A 21,980-nucleotide genomic window follows, 5' to 3' on the forward strand; every position below is an offset into this window, starting at 1 on the left:
GACCCGCTGTGCCTCTGCCCTGCACCCCATCTCTGGTATGCATAAATAAATAAATTTTTTTTTAAAAAAAGAAGTCTGAGGACCTCATTCTCTGGAGGTTCTGGGGGTCCTCCCTGCGTTTTCCAGCTCTGATGGTAGTCACCAATCCTTGCGCCTTGGCTGACTGTTGCCACATCACTCCAGTCTGTCTCCATTGTCACAGTCAGTTCCTTGTGTATCTGTGTCCAAATTTCTCTCCTCTTAAAAAGACAGCAGGCCACACTGCTCCAGTACCACCTCAACTTAACTGGTTTATACCTGCAAAGACTATTTCCAAATAAGGCCATATTTTCAGGTTGACAGATTGGGTCATGGACATGGATATATCATCTGTCTGTCTGACGTGTGTTCAGAAATTTCCATGATTTTTTTTAAGTTTTAAAAAATGTTCTTGGGGGGGAGGGGTCCTCTGTGGTGGCACAAGGGTTAAAGTCTCAGCACTATCAAGCTAGAGCAAGCCACTATGGTATGAGTTACATGCCCAGCCAGGGAGCTGACCCACATGGCACAGCAGACCTCTCCTGCTTCGCCTGCTGCTCCCCTCAGCAGTGTATTTCAGTAGATCTGCCTGTTCTGCTCCCCACTCTGTCTCTGGTGAGTCCTCTCACCCCCTGCACTTCTGGCCTACACCCCAGTTCTTGTATGCATGCATGCATAAATAAAAATCTTTGTTTTTTAAAAGACAAAAGCATTGGTGAGGATGTGGAAAAAAGGGAATCCTTGTGCACTGTTGGGAATGTAAATTTGTGCAGTTGCTATGGAAAATAGTATGAAGTTTCCTCAAAAAATTAAAAAATAGAACTAATATATGATCCAACATTTCCACTTCTGGGTTTTTATCTGAGGACTAGGAAAACATGAATTCAAAAAGATATCTAGTCATTGCAGCGTTATTTTCAAAAGAAACAGCCTATATATCCACAAATGGATGAGTGAATAAACAAAATGTGGTATGTACACACAGTGGAATATTATTTAGCCATGAAAAAGAAGGCATTCTTGCAAGCAACAATATGAATGAAACTTGAGAGTGTAATACTAAGCAAAATAAGTCAGAGAAAGACAAATACTGTATGATCTCACATGTGGAATCTAAAGGAAAACAGACGATTAAAATTATAGAGACAGAAAATAGATTGGTAGTTACCAGAAGTAGAGGATTGGGGTAGGGATTAAAATGGGTGAAAGGGATCACAATGTAGAAACTCTGGTCGCAAAGTAAATAAATCAAGGAGACGCAATAAATAACAGGGATTAGAATTAACAATATGGTATTGTGAATCAGGAAGTTGCTAAGAAAAGATGGCAAATAGACTTACTGTGATGATGCTTTTTCAAAGTATACAAATGTTGCACACCTCAAACGAAAATAGTGTATGTCAATTATAAGAAAATTTTTTGGCCTTGCAAGACTTTTTGTTGTTAGAAAAAACATTCACCTCCCTCCATCCTTACTCCCACCCTCTTTACTTCTTTTAACCTCATTTCAGTCTTTAGTCTCCGCTACTTTATTTTCTTTTGGCTCTTTATCTGCTTGAGTGTCCTTATTATTGCACACAGTGGCAAAATCATTCAATATGTCTTTATCTTTTTAATTTTGCTTCATATAATCTCAAGTTCCTTCCATTTTGCTGTAAATGGCAAAATTTCACTTTCCTTAGGACTGAATAGTATTCCGTTGTATTGCTGGAGCACATCTTTATTCACTCATCTGTCAGTGGGTACTTTCTACTTCTTAGCTATTTGCTCCCACAGCTTAGCTATTGTAAATGATGCTGCAGTAAACACTGTGGTGCATATAACTCCTCACATGGATGATTTCACATCAACTGGATTGCTGGGTCACATGGTAGGTCTATTTTTCTCTGAGGGCTCCCAAAGCACTTTCCAAAATGGCGGCGCCAAGTCACGTTCGGGCTCCCCTTTCTCCACAGCCTCACCAACACATGTTAACAGTCTTTCTGATGGAAGGCGTGCTCACAGGTGTGAGATTGTATCTCATAGTGGTTTTGGTTTGTATTTCCTTAATAAGAGAGATGATAAACATTAATTAGGTTGTTTTTGTCTTTTTGAAAAAGATTTATTTATGCACACAAGAACTGGGGCACAGCCTAGAGGTGTTGGGGTGGGGGTGGGAGGGTGAGAGGATTCACTGGAGACAGAGTGGGGAGCAGAACAGGCAGACTGACTGAAAGACACTGCTGAGGGAGCAGCGGGCGAGTCAGGAGAGGGCTGCTGCGCCATGTGGGTTTACTCCCTGGCCAGGGCTAGAACTCCTGCTGCAGAGGCTACGGAGAGCTTCACAGTGCTGTGCTTAACCCCTTGCGCCACCAGGGAGGCCCTCAATACCAGAGCTGCTTTATAATTTAAAACTGGGTAACATGAAGCCTCCATTTTTCTTTTTTTCTCAAAATGGCTTTAGCAATTCTGGGTCTTTTGTAGTTACATAAGAATTGTAGTATGTTGGGCCTCCCTGGTGGATCAAGGGGTTAAGTCTCAGCACTATGAAGCTATCCGCAGCCACTGCAGCACAAGATCAATCCCCGGCCAGGGAGCTACCCACATGGCGCAGCAGACCTCTCCTGCCTCCCTGCTGCTCCCCTCAGCAGTGGATTTCAGTAGATCTGCCTGTTCTGCTCCCCACTGTCTCGGTGAATCCTCTCACCCCCTGCACCTCGTGAGGCGACAGAGGGCAGGGGCTGGCAAAACTTGGGGTTGAGATGGTTGCACTGAGGCTGCAGGGCCAGGCGTGCGGGGAAGGAGCTATCTTTTTTTTTTTTTTTTAAACTATAGTAATATTTTTTTTTTTTAAGATTTTATTTATTTATTTATTTATACATGCACTGGGTACAGTCAGAAGCGCGGGAGGGTGAGAGAATTCACCAGAGCCAGAGCGGGGAGCAGAGCAGGCAGAAGGACCGAAGTACACTGCTGAGGGGAGCAGCGGATGGCAGGAGAGGTCTGCGCGCCATGTGGGACCCTCCTCCAGTGGCCGGGGAGCAGCCGGGGAATTGAACCGGCGCCACAGAGGCCGCGGGCAGCTTCGCAACCCAGCGCTCAACCGCTGCGCCACCGGGGAGGCCCGGAAGGAGCTATCTTAATAGGAGGCAACTCCCAGCTCCAGCATAACATGGTTGGATGATTAATGTCCCCCCTTGAGGCCTAAATCCTAATCCCTGGACCTGTCACCCCACGTGCTAAAGGACCTTGCAGGTAGGATTGACTAAGAAGGGAGAGAATCTTGGATTCCTGGGCAGCGGGGAGTCATCAGGAGAGTCCTTGGAGGGGTGGAGGGAGAACACACTGGCTGTGAGAATGAAGTGCCTGAGCCCAGGATTGGGGAGGGGGATGTAGAGCCTCTAGAAGCTGCAACAGGCAGAAAACAGGCCCCCTAAAGCCTTGGAGGAGCAGCCTGCCCCACCCAGGTTTAGCCCCCGAGACCACATTGGACACCTGAACTTCAGTCTGAGTAGTGTAGTGACCCTATCACAGCAGCCCCGACACCCCAGGAGGTGCAGGTGATTCTGGAAGCTCTTTTGCCTGCCACGGGCTGGGGGCAGCCAGACACTCAGTGGGGACACATGGTAGATGCCCCTGAGCCGACAGTTTAGAAACCCTACCCCTACAGGCGGGCTGCAGACCCCAGAACTCCCTGCACCCGCAACTGAGTGGCACAGTCTTTGCCAGCGGGGTCTTGCTGGGAGAACTCCTCCACCCTGTAAGTGGCACCAGCCCAGTCAGATGGGTTTCGGGGAGGGCAGAGGGTGATGGTGAGTTGGGGCACTTCACCCTTAGGGCAGACCGTGGAGGGGCCAGAACCCAGGAGTCCAAACTTGAGGTCAATGGCTGCTCAGGGCCTCTGGCTGGAAGACAGCTGCACAAGCTGAGTCAGCCAGGCCTGACCACCCCATTCCAGTTGGTGTAGCGGGCTGGGCAATAACTCCACTTCAATTTCCCCTCTGCGGGCTGGGGCCAATTCTGCACAGGTAGGGCTCCTTGAAAAACGTCACGAGGGATGAGAGAACAAGAAAGAGAAAGGGAGAGACCATGTAGTAGAGGGGTCCAGGCAAGGGCCCCGACCAGCTGTGGGATGGGGCCTTGGGCAAATCCTCTGGAGCCCACACACACAGGGCAGGCCATGAACAGGCAGCTGCAGGTGAAGCACCTCCCAGCCTCCAGGTTGGGAGAAGCTTGCCAAGGTCAGCATAGCCAGTGGGAGAGGGGGCATCATGGGTGATGGCCCTGGTGGCACAGGGTCTGAAGGAGACAGGGCCCTCAGGAGCCCCCCAGGGGCAGCAGGGCCAGCTGTGTGCCAGGCCCGAAGAGCCCAGGACACCAGTAGGGCCGCTCCTGGCACAGCCCCTGCACCAGAGAACTGGGGTGTGCTGGCTCACTTCTCTTGGGGATGACTGGGGGCACATCTGACATCAAGTCTACTGGTGCCCGCTCGACAGGGGGCAGGACCCAGGGCTGAGGTGCTGCCGATGCCTGGGAGCACAAGTCTTCCAGACACCCTCAGCTGGGCTGCACCTCGGCTTCCTGCCCCTTCCCAGGGCCACACTGGGGCATGTGCAGCCCATCCTACCGCCTCCCTTTCCGTGGTGATGCACAACTTGGCACACGAGGCCAGGGCACTTGAATCTGGGGATGGTGGGGCTTCTGCACCGATACAGGAGCTCAGGCCTTCACAGCGATGACAAGCACACCACCCAGATGGCTTTATTCACTCCAGAGCCCACACCCCTCCGCTGCAGGACTCCCAGAACATGACCTCAGGCCAGCGCGGGCCACCCACAGCCCCTTGTGTTTCCACAGCACCTTGGCGCGAACAGAGTGGGGCTCTTCGCCTGGGAGGCCACTCAGCCCTAGCCCCAGCCCCAGCCCCAGGGCCCTTGCATGCGGCGGCCTCCGTGTTCTGGAAGATTTGTGCTTCGATTTGACTTGGGAAGGAAGTGGCCGCCTGCCATCAGGCAAATGTCCTTGGAGGGGGTGGGTGATGCCCCCCACAGCTCCTTGGGGCTCCCCACCATCAACCCTGCCCCAGAACCCCCACCTAAAGCCCAGGCCAGGATTCAGAACGTTCCCTCAGTCATGGCCGCTGGTGAGGGCAGAGAGGCTGGCACTCGCTGGGCTTTGCTGGTCCATGGTGGTGTCTCCAGGCTGACGGGGCTTAAGGAGTGAGCAGGAGAAACAGGCCATCCGAGGTGGGGGAGGGCGCGGCCCCTGTCCACAGGGCGGTGGGAGCTCCTCTAGGCCAAGGCACTCGGGGCTGCAGGAGGATTAGGCAACATGTCCCCGACTCCCTCTTCCAGCTCCTGGGAGAGCTCAGCCAGAGATGCACAGCCTGGGAGCTGAACGTCGATGTCTCAGTCACATGGGGAAACCGAGGCACAGAGGTTGGCTGCAGCTGGAGCTGCCTCGGAGCCCAGCCTGGCAGTGGATAGGCACCCGGTGAGTCTGGAACCCTGCGCCTCGGCTGTGGCCATTCCTCCTCTGTCCCAGAGTCTGACCCTCGGGCTGAGGCGTTTGGAAGCAAAGGCCAGAGTTCACATCCACGTGCATCAAACACAAGGGCTCCGCAGTGATGCCAACGTCCAGCCCCGTTTGTACCACAGGTTTATTGAAGTTTGAAAAGTCTGGGCTGTGCCACTGGTTTTCAGCGCTTCGGGCTGTCTTCAGGCTGTCTCGGCCTGCCCAGCCAGGCTGGCACAGGGGCTGTGCCCCCTCTAGAGGGCTGAGGTGCTGGCCCCAGAAGATTCTCTCAGGCTGCCCAGACCAGGAGGCAACACTGTTTCAAACCTATGTCTCCAGCCTGGCAGGGAGCCTGGCAGGTGGCGCTCCTGTCTGAGTTCAGGAGGCAGCTGTTGGCCACAGGCCGAGGCGAGGCTCAAGCTCAGGGGCCCGAGTCCAGCGTGGCGCATCTGCCTGAGGTGGGCTTCCTGCAGGCGCAGCCGAGGAACCATGGCACTTCAGAAACCCAGCCCTTGAGTGGAGAGTAAGCACGGGGCCCGCCGGGTGGAGGCCGTCCTCCAGTCGTGCTCCGGGGCCGAGGAGGGAGCACACCTGGGAAGGGCCAGGAGGATCCTTCCTCCCAGCTGGCCCAGCCCTGAACCTGGTCCTGAGCGAGGCAAGGGCCAAGTCTACAGAGGCCACGCTGGGGGGCAGGGCCTCTGGAAAGACAGTGGGGGAACAATTAGTGCTGGGTGGCTGTCCCCAGGCCCATCCAGGGAGGCAGGAGGCCCTCAGGGGGTGCCGCCAGGGAGCAGAGCCGAGGACTTGAGGTCACACCTGGTGGTCAGCACCTGGCACCAGCCGTGGCGGCACCTGCTCTAGACATGCTCCATCTCCTGGTCCTGGTCTGGCTCCTCCTCCTCCTCCTCTTCCTCCTCCTCCTCTTCCTCCTCTTCCTCCTCCACGCCTGCCTTGTCCAGGGGCGCCTCGCCATCCCGAGCCAGCTCCTCCACGTGAGCCAGCATGTCAGCCATCAGCGCCTCCTCCAGTCGTTTGCGGACCTGTTGCACCAGCTCCTCCTGCTTCCTGGGGACACACAGATGCGCGGCAGTCAGTGGCTCTGACCGAGAGTCAACCCGCCTGCTGCCACCTTCCCCACCTGGGGCAGCCCTCCTGCCACGCTCGCCTGGTGCCGAGCCTGCCCGGCCTCGGGGGCAAAGCCCCCCAGCGTCAGTCAGGTCTGCAGACCCGTCACCCGCCTGCTCCTTTCTGCTCCAGCGCACACATGTGCACACTCACGCGCGTGTGCTTTCACCACCCCTGCGGCAAGGAGACCGTGGTGTGGGTCCACGAGTCTAACCAAGCGTCCCGCACCTCACGGTGACCGGTGCTTGCGATGGAGAGTGGACACGCCCCGGGTCCCACAGGCCGGGTGAGGTCACCCCATGTCCCGGGCAAGTCGCCCCAGTCTCTGTCAGTCGCTCATCTGCGTTCCAGGTGGGATCAAGTCCACACGCCACCCATTCAATTTTGGTCTGAACACCCCTTTCAGTTCTAGAAGTTCTAGGGGTCTTCCTCCTTCAGGAAGAAGGAGGGTTGAGATGAGGTTGAGATGAGAAGTGGGTTCTTGTCCTGCTCTGATGCGCTCGTGGTGTGTCCTGCCTTCCCTCAGGGGCGACCGCCCCCCCACCGACCTACTCATCACCCAAGGATCTGCTCACTCAGGCCCAGCCTCAGGGGCCCCCAACTGTACCTTTCACCCCCCAGCCACACCCCTTCCTGTCGCATGCCACACTCCCTGCCACCCTCTCCCTCAGGACTGGATCTTAAGGAGGAAGTGGGGGGTGCAGCCTCAGGTCAAGCCTTTGCCATGCGCAGGGTACGGCGCTCCTGCCCCACCCACATGGCTTTTAAACCCCTGGTCCCCAGACAAAACCCCACGGGTCTGCACCCTACAGCTGGCACTGCCAGTCCCTAGCCCCCTCCCTGCACGGGCTCTCGGGGGAGTCTAGCATCAAGTCCGTACTCGTGCTTTGCAGTTTAAAAGAATGTTTCATCCCTCCAGCATTTCTAGATATTTCCTGTACCAATGCCAGTTCAAGGACGTCTTTACTAGGTCATTCCAGCAAACAGATGCCCTGAGTTTATCTGCACCTGGATAATGGCAGTGACCGCCCCCCCACCGACCTACTCATCACCCAAGGATCTGCTCACTCAGGCCCAGCCTCAGGGGCCCCCAACTGTACCTTTCACCCCCCAGCCACACCCCTTCCTGTCGCATGCCACACTCCCTGCCACCCTCTGGAACTTTCACCCCTCTGCGGCCCCCCAACAGGCAGGCTGGTGAACCGCTCGCCCCTGAGGGAAGGCAGGACACACCACGAGCACATCAGAGCAGGACAAGAACCCACTTCTCATCTCAAAAACGTTTCCTTAGAGCAAGGCCTTGTGCCCCCGCAGCAGGCCACGCCACACCTGCCCTGCACTGACAACTGCTCGCTGAAGAGGCAGCGTCCTTGCTGACGCTTCAACAACACACGTGCCTGTCCCAGGACAGAGGACACTCACATGCGCTCGGACACTGGCCATGGACCAGAGAGGACCGGGACAGGGTCGGGGGGCTACCTGATGTCCTCGTCAGTCACCATGAAGGCCTTGCAGAGCGGCTGAGTGGTGTTGAGCCACACCCCGGGGTTCTTCTCCACGGCCGCCGACAGCTGCCCAGTGATGGGCATGGTGCTGGTGTGCAGGGCGCTGGCGATGGCGGACAGCAGCGTCTCGTCTGTGCAGCCGGGGCCCACCCCTGTGGGGGAGGAGCACCATTAGGTGGGGGGGGGGGCAGCCAGACCTCCCGTTGTGAGCACGCAGCCGCTTATGTAAAACAGACTCACTCTGCCTTTCCAGTAAGGGTGGGTTTTAGGGTGCAGGAGCAAAACCAAACATCTCAGGCCTCCGAGGGTGCCCCCGCCCCCGAGCTGTGCCATGGCCTAGTTAGGATGCCAATGCTGACAAGGAGCAGGGGACTGCTCTGTGACCTCTGCCAGACATCTCCTTCTCTCTCCCCCAAGGTGGCCTCAACTCCACCTCCTGGGCTGTGGAGCAGCCCCTTGTGGTTGTCTCTGCCACCCGTTACCTTGCAGGCCCTTGGGGAGGTCCATGGTCTTCACCAGCTCCTCCGCGATGTCAAAGGCATTCAGGCCGCTGAGCTTCTTCTCCCAGAAGAGCTGTCACCGGGCGGACAGACGGACGAATGTGAGGCTGACAGACAGCCAAGCCCACCTAGTACTCATGACAGCCTCTGCATGACCTCTGACCCCACAGCTGCCAAGCTTGGGCAGTGAGGGGGCTGGTCCGGAGGGCACGAGGGGATTTCACAGCCAGACCCGCTCCCCACTTGGGGCAGCCTCACTGTGCGCGTGGATGGCTCATGGCTCCCCAAAGACTGTCACTGCCACGAGGGCTTCCTGGGCCCCACCAAGGGAAAGGTCCCCTCTGCCCTGGATTTGGGGGTTCCGAGGCCCAACTTCAACCGAGGGTGAGGTCACAGGGCCCACTGAGGGACAAGGGGAAACTACCTCCATCACCCCCCGAGAGCCACACAAGTTTGCACCCCAAAAGGCACGACCACAAGTGCGGGAGCCAGGCAGACACAGACTACTGATGCCGCCTGCAGCAGTGACAGTGCGGCCACAACCCAGGAGAGCCCTGCTCGCCCTTGGGGACCCCGAGCGTCTCCTGCACACCCCACTTGAGTCTGTGAGTAAGTGGGAGCTGACGGAAGGCCCTCTGCGGCTGCAGAGACGCCAAAGGTCACGCCTGTTGAACGGCACCCACACCCGCAGGGCCAGAGCGAGAACACAGCAGGCTGCTGCGGCGAGGCCAGTTCCCCCAGGACCCGTGACCCGGGGCGGCTGCTCCTGGCTATCGCCCAGCAGTGTGGACCAAGCATAGGAGTCTCCTCTGCGACTAGCCGGGGCCCCCTCCCGTGGTGCAGCGCCCACGTAGGCCTGGGAGCTCACCTGCCGAGGCTGCTCCACAGCCTTCTGGGGGTCACTCTTCACCTTATTGCTGGGGTGATTGGTGATCTTGGTCACTGGCTGCTTGAAGATGGACGCCGTCTGCCTTACAGGGAGGGCCGTGTTGAGGTCGGGCTTGCCCTGCGGAGACACACAGGCTGGTCTCAGGTCCCAAATGCGCCCAGCAGTGTCCTCAGCACGCTTTCCCAGCCAGTGCAGGAAAGTGCCCTTCTGGGCCCTGGGGAACTGACTGAGGCCCCTAATCACCAACACACCATGGTACCCACAGACCCAGGGTGCCTGCCAGGTCCTGCCCAAGGCTCTGGATGCACGGCTGCCTGCGGCACCCTCACCTCTAGGTCCTGGTGGTGCCCAGGCCAGTTCTCCTTACAGCAGGGGCAGGGCCAGGGTCCCCCTGAACATGTGTCCATCACAGATCACACCATGTCACTGGGTGCCAGGACCAGGAGACCACGAGCAAATCTACACCCAAGGGTGGCCCATCCGCTGTCAAGACATGCCACCTCCCAGCCCCCACAAACGCCATGTGAGGGGGGCCGCACCATAGGCCCAGCAGCGGCAGCAGGGACCTGCTCTCAGGGGGCCTCGTGCTTGTTCCTCCCACCTGCAGCTCCAAGGGTCCCTCAACAAGCAGTCATGGCTTTAGTATCAGGACAAGAGAACCTGGCTAGGAAAACTGCTCTTTGCACCAAGAGTGGGCTTTCTGCGGCCAGTGACCCCGGGGTGGGCAGGGCTCACCTTCAGCTGGTTGGAGGAGTCGTAGCGCACCCGCTGCCGGCTCTTGTTCACCTTGCTCATCAGCATCTTGCCGGTGCGGAAGTCAAAGGTGCTCAGGTCCATGGAGCCCCCCAGGTACCGTGCCAGCTGCGGCTTGCTCCGGAACTTCTTCCCACTTGGGCTGCACAGAGATGGGGGTTAGCAGTGGGTGGGGCGTACTGGATCCCCAGCCAGCAACCCCACGCTGGGGTTGAGAGTAGGGATGAATGCCCTATGAGAAGCCAGACTAACACTTCCAGAACATTCCACAAACAGAACTGGGCTGTCCGCTTGAGAAAAGAACTCAAAGATAGCAGGTATTTGAGGGACAACCCCTACGAGAAGTGTCCTTATGGTAAAAGTACCAGGAACTGGGGTGTCCTAGGGGCCAATATGGAAAATTTTATGTTAAGACTCGGGGCCAGGACCCCAAACAGCTGGTGGACACGAACTAGCGGGGAGGCCCTGCAATACTGCTACACACACACACGACGTCAGTCTACAGGTTGCCGTGCCATTCACGGAGCCGACCCCACTCAGCCAGCACGCTCTGGACAGAACCACTGGCTGGGGATGGACGCTGGAGCAGTCACTCTGGAAAACAGCCCAGCTGCTCCTCAAGCCGTAAACAGCAATTCCACACCAGGTGTCTACCTGGGAGAAACGAACACACGTCCTTGCAAACACTTCACCCAAACACGCACAGCAGCACAATTTGGAACGAAGAATGAACAGCCCACGTGTCCATCACATGATGGACACACACAGCCACACCTGGACACTCACTCAGCCACTCAGACACAGCAGGGACGCTCAGGGAGAGAAGCCGGACACATGAGGCCACGTGGTGTGAGTCCCTGACGAGAAACGTCCAGGACAGGCCCAGCCAGTGACAGAGTGTGCATCTGTGAAGCCAGGGGCTGTGGTGACGCTCGCGGCGGAGGGGAACCCAACCTACAAAGCACCAACGTGCACGCAGAGGCAGGTGGACGCTGTGGCGTGTGGACTGCGGCCCCGCTGAGCGCTGGCGTCGTGGGTAGCAGGCCCCAAGCCTTCTGGGGCTACAAGCCAATCAACAGTCCCCTCTGGCAAACAGCTCCTCAGTCTGACAGTGGCCGGGGATTGGATTTTTGACCTCCTGACAGCCTCTGGAACAAGCCCCTAATTTGAGCGATCGCGTGCCTGCCCCTCCAGATGTCCCACATAGGGCAGAAAAAGGGAACCCCTCAGCCAGAAGGAAACCGTTTCTTCCAGGATGTGTGTCTGGGGGCACAGCAGCCCATGCGAGCACCTGGCCTGCTGGGTGAAGCCACCGGAGGAACTTGTGCTATTTTCACCAGGACAGGGGTCCTGACTGTCCCAGGGCCTCAGGTTACTGTGGAACCTTCTGGAGTCACTTTTCTGTTACACTCCGTGCTGGCTAATGTTAACACTGAGTCCACTTGTGCAGCAGCAAAAGAAACCCACATCCCGACCAGACTTCAAACACAAAGCCACAGAGAGGGAGGCAGAGAACCTGAGACATGCGCCAGCACTTCTGTGCCAGGTCACCCCATGCACACCTGCCTTGCCTGGCACTTGAAGAAAGCAGGGAGACACAAAAGGAAGATGAGCAGTTAGTTGTGAGGGACAGGGGAGAGGGCAGTGATAGGCAGAGGCTGGAGTTGGGGGGGTGCGCGCAATAAAAATGCTCTAAAATTGACCATGGTACAGCCTACACTGCTGATCCCCTACCCCCACTCCCACACCTCTGGCCTACACCCCGGTTCTTCTAAGGAAAAATAAACATGTAAAAAATAAAATTGAGGTAATAACTGTACCAGAACGTACTAAAGACCAGTTATGCTTTTAAAAATTGTGTGGTGTGAATCACGTCTATAAAGCAGTTTAAGACAAAATGCACAAAAAGTGGGTTTGTAGGGCTGGGGTGAGGAATGAGGAGGGACTATTAACAGGCACAAGGCTTTGTTTTGGGGGTGATAAAAATGTTCTGGAACTACAGGAGTAATGGTTGTACAACTTTGTGAATGTACTAAAACCCGCTGCATTGTCTTCTGTTAAGAGTGAACTATATGGACTGGGAATCACAGCTCCACTTTAAAAAAGGTTTTGCAGACCCGGAGGCCAGAGAGCCCTTCTCATACAGCACGCAGAGGAGACTCGAGTGCTCGGCTCTGGCACAGGCCCACAGCGGGAGCCTGGGAGCAGGACCTGCGGGTGGGGTGGGGTGGGGCGGGGCTGGGGGGTCCACCACACCACAGGGATGGCAGAAGCTCCCAGGCTGGCTATGGTGGAGACGGGTGCCCAGAGTAAGGAGCAGAGGCCCCTCCCCTGGCACCATCTTTCGTGGGCACAAAGGGCCGCTGTGCATACAGGGTCAGCAGGCAGCGTCTCCTCGCTCACCGTAAGGCCATGACCCGCCAGGCAGCAAGGCCAAGCTGACTGGCGCAGCTGGTTCCAGGCACCCCTGGCCTGCTCTTCAGAGAAAGGGGACACTAAGTACCTCTTGCTCTTCCCGTTACACCTTCTGGAAACATCCTGTGCTCGGCACCCCTGGTCAGGACACTAACTCCCTGTAAGTCTCAACTTCCTGCCTGGATCATGTCCTAAGGTGAGACTTTTCACAAAGACACTCCCATATGGCCTCTCACCTCTCACACAGACCCTGGAGAAGCTCGGGGCTATGTCAGGTGGGAAGGTTGTGTGAGTGCCCCCCAAGTGATGGTTTGTGGGGTCACTCTACATCAGTCCCTCTAGAATGAGGAAACCAGACAGCACATCCCTTCAGGAGAGGCTGGGACACCAGCCCAGGTCTGTCTTCTCTCTAGATCAGAGGAACACGGGAAACGTACCCCTGCTGCCCGGTCAGCAGAGGCCACGTTACAACCCCCAGCCTCCCAGCACTGGGAAGGAGGGTGACACCCACCTGCACAGCGGAGCACTAGGCTAGAAGCCTGGCAGTGGCCAGACACCCTCTCTGGCCAGCCTGTACCTAAAAACCCCTTTTGTCCCATCTCGGTAGAGCTGCAGGAAACCTTAACTATAATCTCCACTCCGGTTTAGAGCTTTTCCCACGCTCAGGGCTGGGGCCTGAATGGACTCCCACACGGTTAAGGCTGAGACGCTCCTAGACAGGTGGGACAGGATAGTCCAGGGGTAACTCCTGCCCCCCCCCCCCCCCCCCCCCCCCGTGTCTGCACAGGTCAATCACCTACCCAGACCACTTCTCCTTACTTCTCTGTCAGGGATATGTCAATCCTCTGAGGCCCTGGGAACCACCCCGCTCAGTAAGGCACCCTGGGCTGACATCACCACCTATAATGGCAAAGGGCTGGTGCATGTGCTATCACGAGGGAAGGCAAGCCTGGGGCTAACCCCGCCTCCTTCACCCCCCCAACCCTTCTCCCCTGCAGTGCCAGACACTCAGCAGGTGCTGTGGGGGTGTTTGCTAAATTAACAAAGGAATAGAGAGGCAAGCCCTTGGCTCTGAAAAGAAGCCTAAGAGCACACTGGGAATGAAAGGCGTCCGAGTACGCCCTTGTCCACCCAGGAGAGACCACAAGGCTTTGGATTCTCTAAAGAGCCAGCAAGGAATGATGCCACAGATGGCGGCAGCAAACGCGTGTCCCCAGAGACATGTTACTTGCAGTTCCACTGCTACACGCCCTGGAGGTACAGGTCCCGGTCAACATTAGTACACACAGGGGCACACCCCGCCCGGCTGCCCCTCGCTGCCCAAGGCTGCCTGGAACCCAGAAGCCGAGGCTGTCCGGAGCTATCATCTTTTCCCGGCTCACAGCCCGGGACGGCAGGGGTCCACAGGCGACCCAAGTGCAGGGTGACCGCTTCACTACTCCTGCACCCCCTCATCCTCACCCACCCCATCTCGGTGCACGGACTGGCCACACACTGGCCGGCTAGCACCCTGCTGGCATTCAACACGTGGCAGGTGCCCACAAGCTCTCCTTTCATGAGGGTCCCAAGCAAAGGGGAGGGGGCCGTCAAAACCCCAGGGAAACAAAAGCATCGTCCGCCAGTCAGAAGAAAAGGAGGGGGCAGGCGCCCAGCAGGTGGCCCGCAGTCTGGGCTGAGCGGCCAGCCGCCCACTTCTCCTCTATTCCACCGAGGGGGCTGCGCCCCAGCCCTCACAGGCCGGGGCGGTCCCTCCTCCCACTTTGGAGGAGGGAAGATCCGAGGGCCCAAGACCCCAGCCCCGCGCCCACAGCGGCTACGGTGCGCGGCGCCCCGGGGGTCCCGCGCGGGCTCCCCGCCGGGCGAGGTCACGGCCACGTGGGGCAGGCGCGTGGGAGCCGCCGAAAGCGCGCAGCCCCCGGCAGCCGCGAAGGGCCCGGCGACCCGCACCGCCGCGCGCGCTTCCCGGCGCCGAGAACTCCGCTCCCGAGCCCCGGCTCCACAGCCGCCCCCGGGAGCGCCCCGCGAGGATCGGAGGGACAGCCCAGCCCCCACCCCGGCCTCCCAGCAGCGTCTGACCCGCGCCGGGCGCCCCTCGCCCAGCGGCAGGCGGGCCGCGGCGGCCGGACAAAGGCCGCCGCCCGCCCCGGCCGGCCCGGGCCCTGGGCGCGCGGGCGCCCGCACGTTGTGCCCCGGGGGTGGGGCCGCCGGGCGCGCACGCGCACTGGGCCGGGGCCCGCCGCGCGCCGGCACGCTCGCACGCACGCACTCACGCACGACGCACGCGCAGCACCCAGGCCGCAGCCCGTGAGGGGCGCCAGGCCGCCGCAGAGGCCGCTGGGAGGCGCCCGTTGGGGCCCTGCCCGGCCAGCACGCTCATTCACCTATAGTAAAAGACATCCCTGTGGCCGGCCGACAGCCCCGACCTTCTGGGCACTTCTTCCCTCTCCCAGCCCTGCGGGAGCGCCGGGCACTCCCACCTCTTCCGCTCCATCGCGCCCGGCTCCTCGGCCCGCCGCCGCCGCGCCGCCCGGACCCCCGCTCGCCGCCGCCGTCTCGCCGCCGCCGCCGCCGCCGCCGCCACTAGCCGCGGCTGTTCCGGCCCGCGGGCCCCCGCCCTCCGCCCCCAGCCGGGCGCGCGCCGGCTTTGCCGCCCTCTCGGCCCCCTCCCCGCGCTCGCCAGCCCCCGCTCGGGGGCCCGCTCCGCCCACCCGCCCGCGCGCGGGGCCCCGTGCTGCGCAGGCGCCGCGCAGGCCCCGCCCCCGCCGGCCCTCCTGGGCGGGGCCGCGCCCGGCCGAGTCTCGGGGCGCCCCCGCCCCGCCCGGCTCGGGGCTCCGGCCCGCGGGCGCCTCCGCGGGTGTCCTGGCCGTGCCCGCGCGGGCCCCACTCCCGCCCGACGCGCTCTCCAGGCCCTGGGCCCAGGAGCCGGCCCCCTCCCGGCCCGCGCCTTCACCGCCGCCATCTCGCCCGCGCACCCGTGACCTTCCCAGGGCGCGTCCACCCCTTGCCCTTGCCGGCCGCGGGCCGGGCGGCTCCGCGCGCCCCGGGCACCGCCCGCCCCCACAGACACTCCGCCACCCCGGCCCACACTGCTCTTGCGTGGCAGAGCCTGACGGGCCCAGGACGGGTGCTCAGGAAAGGATCGCGGAGCTGTGGGCAGAGCCAGGGCCGAGGCCGGGAGGCTGGGCTCCGCGACCCGCCTGCCCTAGCGCCCGGCCCTGGCCAGGCCCTGGCTGAGCCGGGAGGATGCTGGGACGGAGACCCTAGCTGCCCAGAGGGGAAAAGAGGGGTGGTCTGCATGCCTGGCTCTCCCCCCGGACGTGTCTCCCAGCCCGTAGGCTCTGTAATTGAAGGCAAGTCCAGGACCTGCAGCCCAAGGCCAGGCAGGCAGGTGTCACTTCTTTCTTTAAAGTTTTTGGGTTGAGCATCTCCCTCCCCGGTGGCGCAGTGGGTTGAGCGCAGCGCTGTGAAGCCGTCCGCAGCCTCTGCAGCGCAGGTTCAATTCCTGGCCTGCCAGGGAGAAACCCACATGGGGCGGCAGACCTCCCCTGCCTGGCCCCTGCTCCCCTCAGCAGTGTATTTCAGTCAGTCTGCCTGTTCTGTTCCCCGCCCTGTCTCTAGTGAATCCTTTCACCCCTTGCGCCTCTGGCCTGTACCCCAGCTCTTGTATAAATAAATAAAATATTTTTTTTTTTTATAGAGGCATGTTTTATTATTTGTTTGTTTGTTTGTTTATACATGCACTGGGTACAGTCAGAAGCGCGGGAGGGTGAGAGAATTCACCAGAGCCAGAGCGGGGAGCAGAGCAGGCAGAAGGACCGAAGTGCACTGCTGAGGGGAGCAGCGGGCGGCAGGAGAGGTCTGCGCGCCATGTGGGACCCTCCTCTGTTGGCCAGGGAGCAGCCGGGGATCAAACCGGCGCCGCAGAGGCCGCGGGCAGCTTCGCAACCCAGCGCTCAACCGCTGCGCCACCGGGGAGGCCCATAAAATATATTTTTTTTAAATAAAGTTTTTGGGTAAAGGCAACTTCTCGAAATTAGCCCCCTTCCTTCCTGGATTCCCAAGGAGCTCGCTGTAAAGACGGCAGCAGGCTCCAGTGAGCAGGGCTGCCTCTCACAGATAAAGGGCAAAGTGGCCAGGCAGGCACCCAGAGAGGTGGTCACCATGTTACAGTGCTGGTTGAGCAGTTAGATTCACATCTGCCCAGTTCAGACCTGAACCGACTTGAGAACCCTGGCCTTCCTGAGGGACAACACTCTTAACAACTGGGTGTGTCTTCTTCCTGGGCATAGGACTTCATTTCTTAATTTAAAAATTATACCCTCTCTGGGTGCTGACCTAGTTTGCAATCACATGGCCAAAAGCAGCAAGGACGTGGGGATCTTCAATAAATAGGGGACCCTTCACAAAATGGTGAAGTCAGCCAACGCACCAGTACACTTGCTCCTTTTGTGGCAAAACCAAGATAAGGAGGTGAGCGGTAGGGATCTGGGCCTGTGGTTCCTGCATGGTAGCTGGCGGCACCTGGACCCACACCACAGCTTCGGCTGTCACAGCGAAACCCAAGACTGAGGAATTGGAAGAGCAGTGGAAGTGCCACAATTTGAAACATTGCCAACTTATAATAAATGGGTTAATTTATGTAACAGAATGACTTCAATTTGTTAATGTATGTTCTGACATGCATTAATTTTGCTTCTCAAAGTCTTGGCAATTAAAATATTTTTACTTTTGGGCCTCCCTGGTGGCACAGGGGTTAAGCATCAGCACGGTGAAGCTATCTGCAGCCTCTGCATCACAAGTTCAATCCCCGGAGCTGACCCACATGGCGCAACAGACCTCTCCTGTCTCGCCTGCGGCTCCACTCAGCAGTGTATTTTAGTACATCTACCCCTTCTGCTCCCCACTCTCTCTGATGAATTCTCTCCCCCCTGCCCCTGTACCTCTGGCCTATACCCCAGCTCTTGTATGCATAAAATAAATCTTTAAAAAAAAAGGGCCTCCCTGGTGGCGCGGGTGGTTGAGCGCTGCACTGTGAAGCTGTCCACAGCCTCTGCAGCATGGGTTTGATCCCCACCAGCTGGCGAGAATCCCACATGGCACAGCAGACCTCTCCTGTCTCGCTGCTCCCCTCAGCAGTGTATTTCGTCAGTCTGCCTGTTCTGTTCCCGCTCTGTCTCCAGTGAATCCTCTTACCTTCCTGCACATCTGATCTGTACCCAGTTCTTGTATAAAAATAAATCTTTAAAAAAAAAACAAAACATTTTCACTTTTACTAGAAAAGAAAAAAATATATAGCTACAGGGGCCTCCCTGGTATCCCAGAGTTTGTTTATTTTTATAGAGGCATATTTTATTTATTTATTTATTTGTTTTGTTTATACAAGCACTGGGTACAGTCAGAAGCGCGGGAGGGTGAGAGAATTCACCAGAGCCAGAGCAGGGAGCAGAGCAGGCAGAGGGACCGAAGTACACTGCTGAGGGGAGCAGCGGGCGGCAGGAGAGGTCTGTGCATCATGTGGGACCCTCCCCCGGTGGCCGGGGAGCAGCCGGGGATCGAACTGGCGCCGCAGAGGCCGCGGGCAGCTTCGCAACCCAGCGCTCAATCGCTGCGCCACTGGGGAGGCCCTATCCCAGAGTTTAAAGACAGCGCTACCAAGCTATGGTCAGCCACTGTAGCATGAGTTCAATCCCCGGCCAGCCAGGGAGCTACCCACGTGGTGCAGCAGACCTCTCCTGTCTTGCTCACTGCTCCCCTCAGCAATATATTTCAGTCAGTCTGCCAGTTCTGCTCCCCACTGTCTCTGGTGAATCTTTTTAACTCCGGCACCTCTGGCCTGTACGTCAGTTCTTATATGCATACATAAATTGGGCCTCCCTGGTGCTGCAAGGGGTTAAGACACTATCTGTGAAGTTGTCCACAGCCTCTGCAGCACAAGTTTGAGCTCCTGGCCGGCCAGGGAGCTACCCACATGGCACAGCAGACCTCTCCTGTCTTGCCTGTTGCTCTCCTCAGCAGTGTACTTTGGTCAGTCTGTCTGTTCTGTTCCCCACTGTCTCTGGTGAATCCTCTCACCCCGCCCCCCCCGCCACCTCTGGCCTGTATCCCGGCTCTTGTATGCACAAATAAATAAATCTTAAAAAAATTTTAAATCTTTAAAAACATAATAAAAATCCTTATTTGGAGATGCATGCTGGGGCACTGAGCCAGCAGTAACACAGTGTTAGGATTTGCTTTAGAATTCTGCAGAGGGCTAGGCCCCAGGTGTGGAGAGGGAGACACTTGCCTGGGGCACAAAGTATGAAGGGGCCCTGAAAACCTCCATCAAGATGCATGGTATTTAGTGCAAACTTAACAATTCAAAACAAATGCAAAAAAATTATGATGCACAAAATATCAAAATGTTCAAGATGGGGTGGGCCTCCCCGGTGGCGCAGCGGTTGAGCGCTGGGTTGCGAAGCTGCGCGCGGCCTCTGCGGCGCCGGTTCGATCCCCAGCTGCTCCCCGGCCACCAGAGGAGGGTCCCACATGGTGCGCAGACCTCTCCTGCCGCCCGCTGCTCCCCTCAGCAGTGTACTTTGGTCCTTCTGTCTGTTCTGCTCCCTGCTCTGGCTCTGGTGAATTCTCTCGCCCTCCCGCGCTTCTGACTGTACCCAGTGCATGTATAAACAAAACAAACAAACAAACCAGCAAACAAATAAATAAAGCATGCCTCTATAAAAAAAAAAAAAAAAAAATGTTCAAGATGGGACCAAGCAGCACCGTGCTGAGCCATGTGGAGTCCAAGACAAAATAAAGAAGACAGACCCTTTTATATGTATTTTTTTTTTTAAGATTTACTTTATTTATGCACACAAGAGCTGGGCAGGTGTAGGCCAGAGGTGCAGGGGGTGAGAGGGCTGAGGGGAGCAGTGGGTGAGTCAGGAGAGGTCTGCTGCACCATGGGGGTCAGTTCCCTGGCTGGGGATTGAACTCCTGCTGCAGTGTCTGACCATAGCTTCATAGTGCTAAAACTTAACCCCTTGTGCCACCCGATGCCCTGTATTTTTTTTTCCTGTATGTATTTTTAATGGTTAACATTCCCCCCAGAATTAAAGTGGTTGAGAAAGTATTAACATATGGGAACATTTTTTAACATAATAGTTTGCTAAAATATTTACATCCAGAATTTTACTGGGGACAATTTGTTTGCTTTCATGGGACCAAACTCAGCTATATTTTCATTAAAACAATCATTATAAAAAGTTTATGGATAAGCACACACATCTCCTTTTGCTTATGATACAGCTTAGCACAGTCTACTCTGAGTTAGAAATTGCTTAAAAATTATAAGTGTAACTTGTTTATCACATATTGCACCCCTCGTGTTATATGACAGATATATCCAGATATAATATCACAGACATTATTGTAATAGCAAGTGATGGCAGACAAATGCCCCAATAGACTAGTTAATAAATGGTGCATGTGATATAGTACCAGGTAGCCCTTAAAAATTCAAATTGCTATGTTTTTAAATGGCAATGGCAAACCCCCACACTCCCCAAAATAAGCTTTGATGAAAAGAGAATGCACAAAGTGAAGCCCTGGACCTCCCCAGTGGCGCAGTGATTGAGCGCCGTGCTGTGAAGCTGTCTGCAGCCTCTGCACCATGGGTTCGATTCCTGGCTGGCCAGGGAGAAACCCACATGGTGCAGCAGACCTCTCCTGCCTCGCCCGCTGCTCCCCTCAGCAGTGTCTTTGCTCTATCTGCCTGTTCTGCTCCCCGCCCTGTCTCTGGTGAATCCTCTCACCCTCCCGTGCCTCTGACCTGTACTCCAGTTCTTGTATAAATAAATCAATCTTCAAAAAAAAAAGGGAAGCCCTGACACCCCCTGCCAAAACACACACACACACACACACACACACACACACACACAGACACACACACACACCCCACATGGCAGCATTTGGAGCTAGGCTTCTAAAGATGCAGTGAAGGTTTAATGAGGTCAAGGGGGTGTGGCAAAGTACCTTCTAAGAGACACCAGAACACCTGCTTCCTCTCCTTCCATGGCATTCAGCAAAGCCCACGTTAAGGACACATAGAGAAGATGATCATTGCAAGCCAAGAAACCTTACCAGAAACCAACCATTCTGGAACCTTGACCTTGGACTCAGAGCTTCCAAAACTTGAGATAATTCATTTCTGCTATTTAAGTTGCCTAGTCAGTGGTATTTAGCCATGGCAGCTGGAGCTACCTAATAGAACAAGCTATTTCACAAAGATACTTAGAATGTTCCTGAAAATTTCAAGAACTTGGCAAGAGTTGGCAAGAACTAGGCAGGGGAAACAGGAACTAATTATGCAGTGTATCCCTTATGATGGTCTATCATGTCCACAGTTCCGATGTTCCTCCTTTTAAAATATAGATCCGGGCCTCCTTGGTGGCCTACGGGTTAAGTCTCATCGCTGAGGCCTGAGTTCAATCCTCGGCCAGGGAGCTACCCACATTGCACAGCAGACCTCTCCTGACTCGCCCGCTGCTTCCCTCAGCAGTGTATTTCAATAGATCTGTCTGTTCTGCTCCCCACTAGGTCTCTGGTGAATCCTCTCATCCCCTGCATCTCTGGCCTGCACCCAAGTTCTTCTATGCATAAATAAATCTTTAAAATAAAAGACACAGACCCTATTTCTACTCCTTCGGAGAGGAGGTTATAAAAGGTGTAGTGGGCTCTGCCGCTCACTCTGGGGGAAGATGGCCACCACGTGGACGTTCAAGCAGTGCTCGGAGAAGGGGAGCTGCGCTTCCCCGAGACAGCCACATGAGGGCGCTGATGCAGAAGCAGTTGCTCTGCCAGAGGTGGCGCCTCTGGATGAGGCCACCCTGGCTGTGATGAGACACCCCAAGCCAGGCTCACGCTGCTAAGTTCCTTCCAATTTCCTGAGCCACAGAAACTGTTTGTTACTTGATTGTGGACCATTTAAGGCTGGAATAGACAGTCACATTGTAGGGAAAATGGACTCCGGCTTTTCTTTGCCTTCCCGCCACTAGCCTCTATGGCCACCGCCTGCACCTTTGCTTTCCGCCCAGGTTTCCTTGCCCACACAGGGTGATGTGTTGCTGTGGGAGGGCGAGTGTACCTGTAAGTACGGACACCCGGGAGAGATCATGAGTGGCAGTGTGAAAGAGAATGCCAGAAAGAAGCTAGAGAGAAGATGCAGAGATGGTGGGGGCTGGAGGCTCGGCTGCTGCCAGCCTCCCGGGCCCCCTCTCTGCCTGCCTACCTGCTGGTGCCTGTGCA

General features: G+C 56.8%; 1 protein-coding gene across 4 annotated transcripts; it reads right to left on the reverse strand.

The window, feature by feature from the left end:
- Positions 1 to 3,057: 3,057 nt before the first annotated feature.
- MBD3 (methyl-CpG binding domain protein 3) lies at positions 3,058 to 15,253 on the reverse strand. 4 transcript variants are annotated; one of them, XM_037504961.2, is made up of 6 exons: positions 15,080 to 15,225; positions 10,266 to 10,425; positions 9,510 to 9,647; positions 8,624 to 8,714; positions 8,116 to 8,293; positions 3,058 to 6,576 (listed from the first exon to the last, which is right to left on the reverse strand). In XM_037504961.2, exons 1-6 carry the CDS (start codon positions 15,187 to 15,189, stop codon positions 6,369 to 6,371), a joined length of 885 nt encoding a protein of 294 aa, XP_037360858.1. In that variant the 5' UTR covers positions 15,190 to 15,225; the 3' UTR covers positions 3,058 to 6,368. The 4 variants fall into 4 exon arrangements, with proteins under 4 accessions (XP_037360858.1, XP_037360859.1, XP_054549000.1 ...); XM_037504962.2 differs by having other exon boundaries at positions 3,060 to 6,576; positions 15,176 to 15,253; XM_054693025.1 differs by lacking the exon at positions 15,080 to 15,225 and adding an exon at positions 11,242 to 13,443 and having other exon boundaries at positions 3,060 to 6,576.
- Positions 15,254 to 21,980: the final 6,727 nt, after the last annotated feature.

This window comes from Talpa occidentalis, unplaced genomic scaffold (assembly GCF_014898055.3).
Source record: "Talpa occidentalis isolate TD23 unplaced genomic scaffold, MPIMG_talOcc4v2.1 talOcc4.12, whole genome shotgun sequence".
NCBI lineage: Eukaryota > Metazoa > Chordata > Mammalia > Eulipotyphla > Talpidae > Talpa > Talpa occidentalis.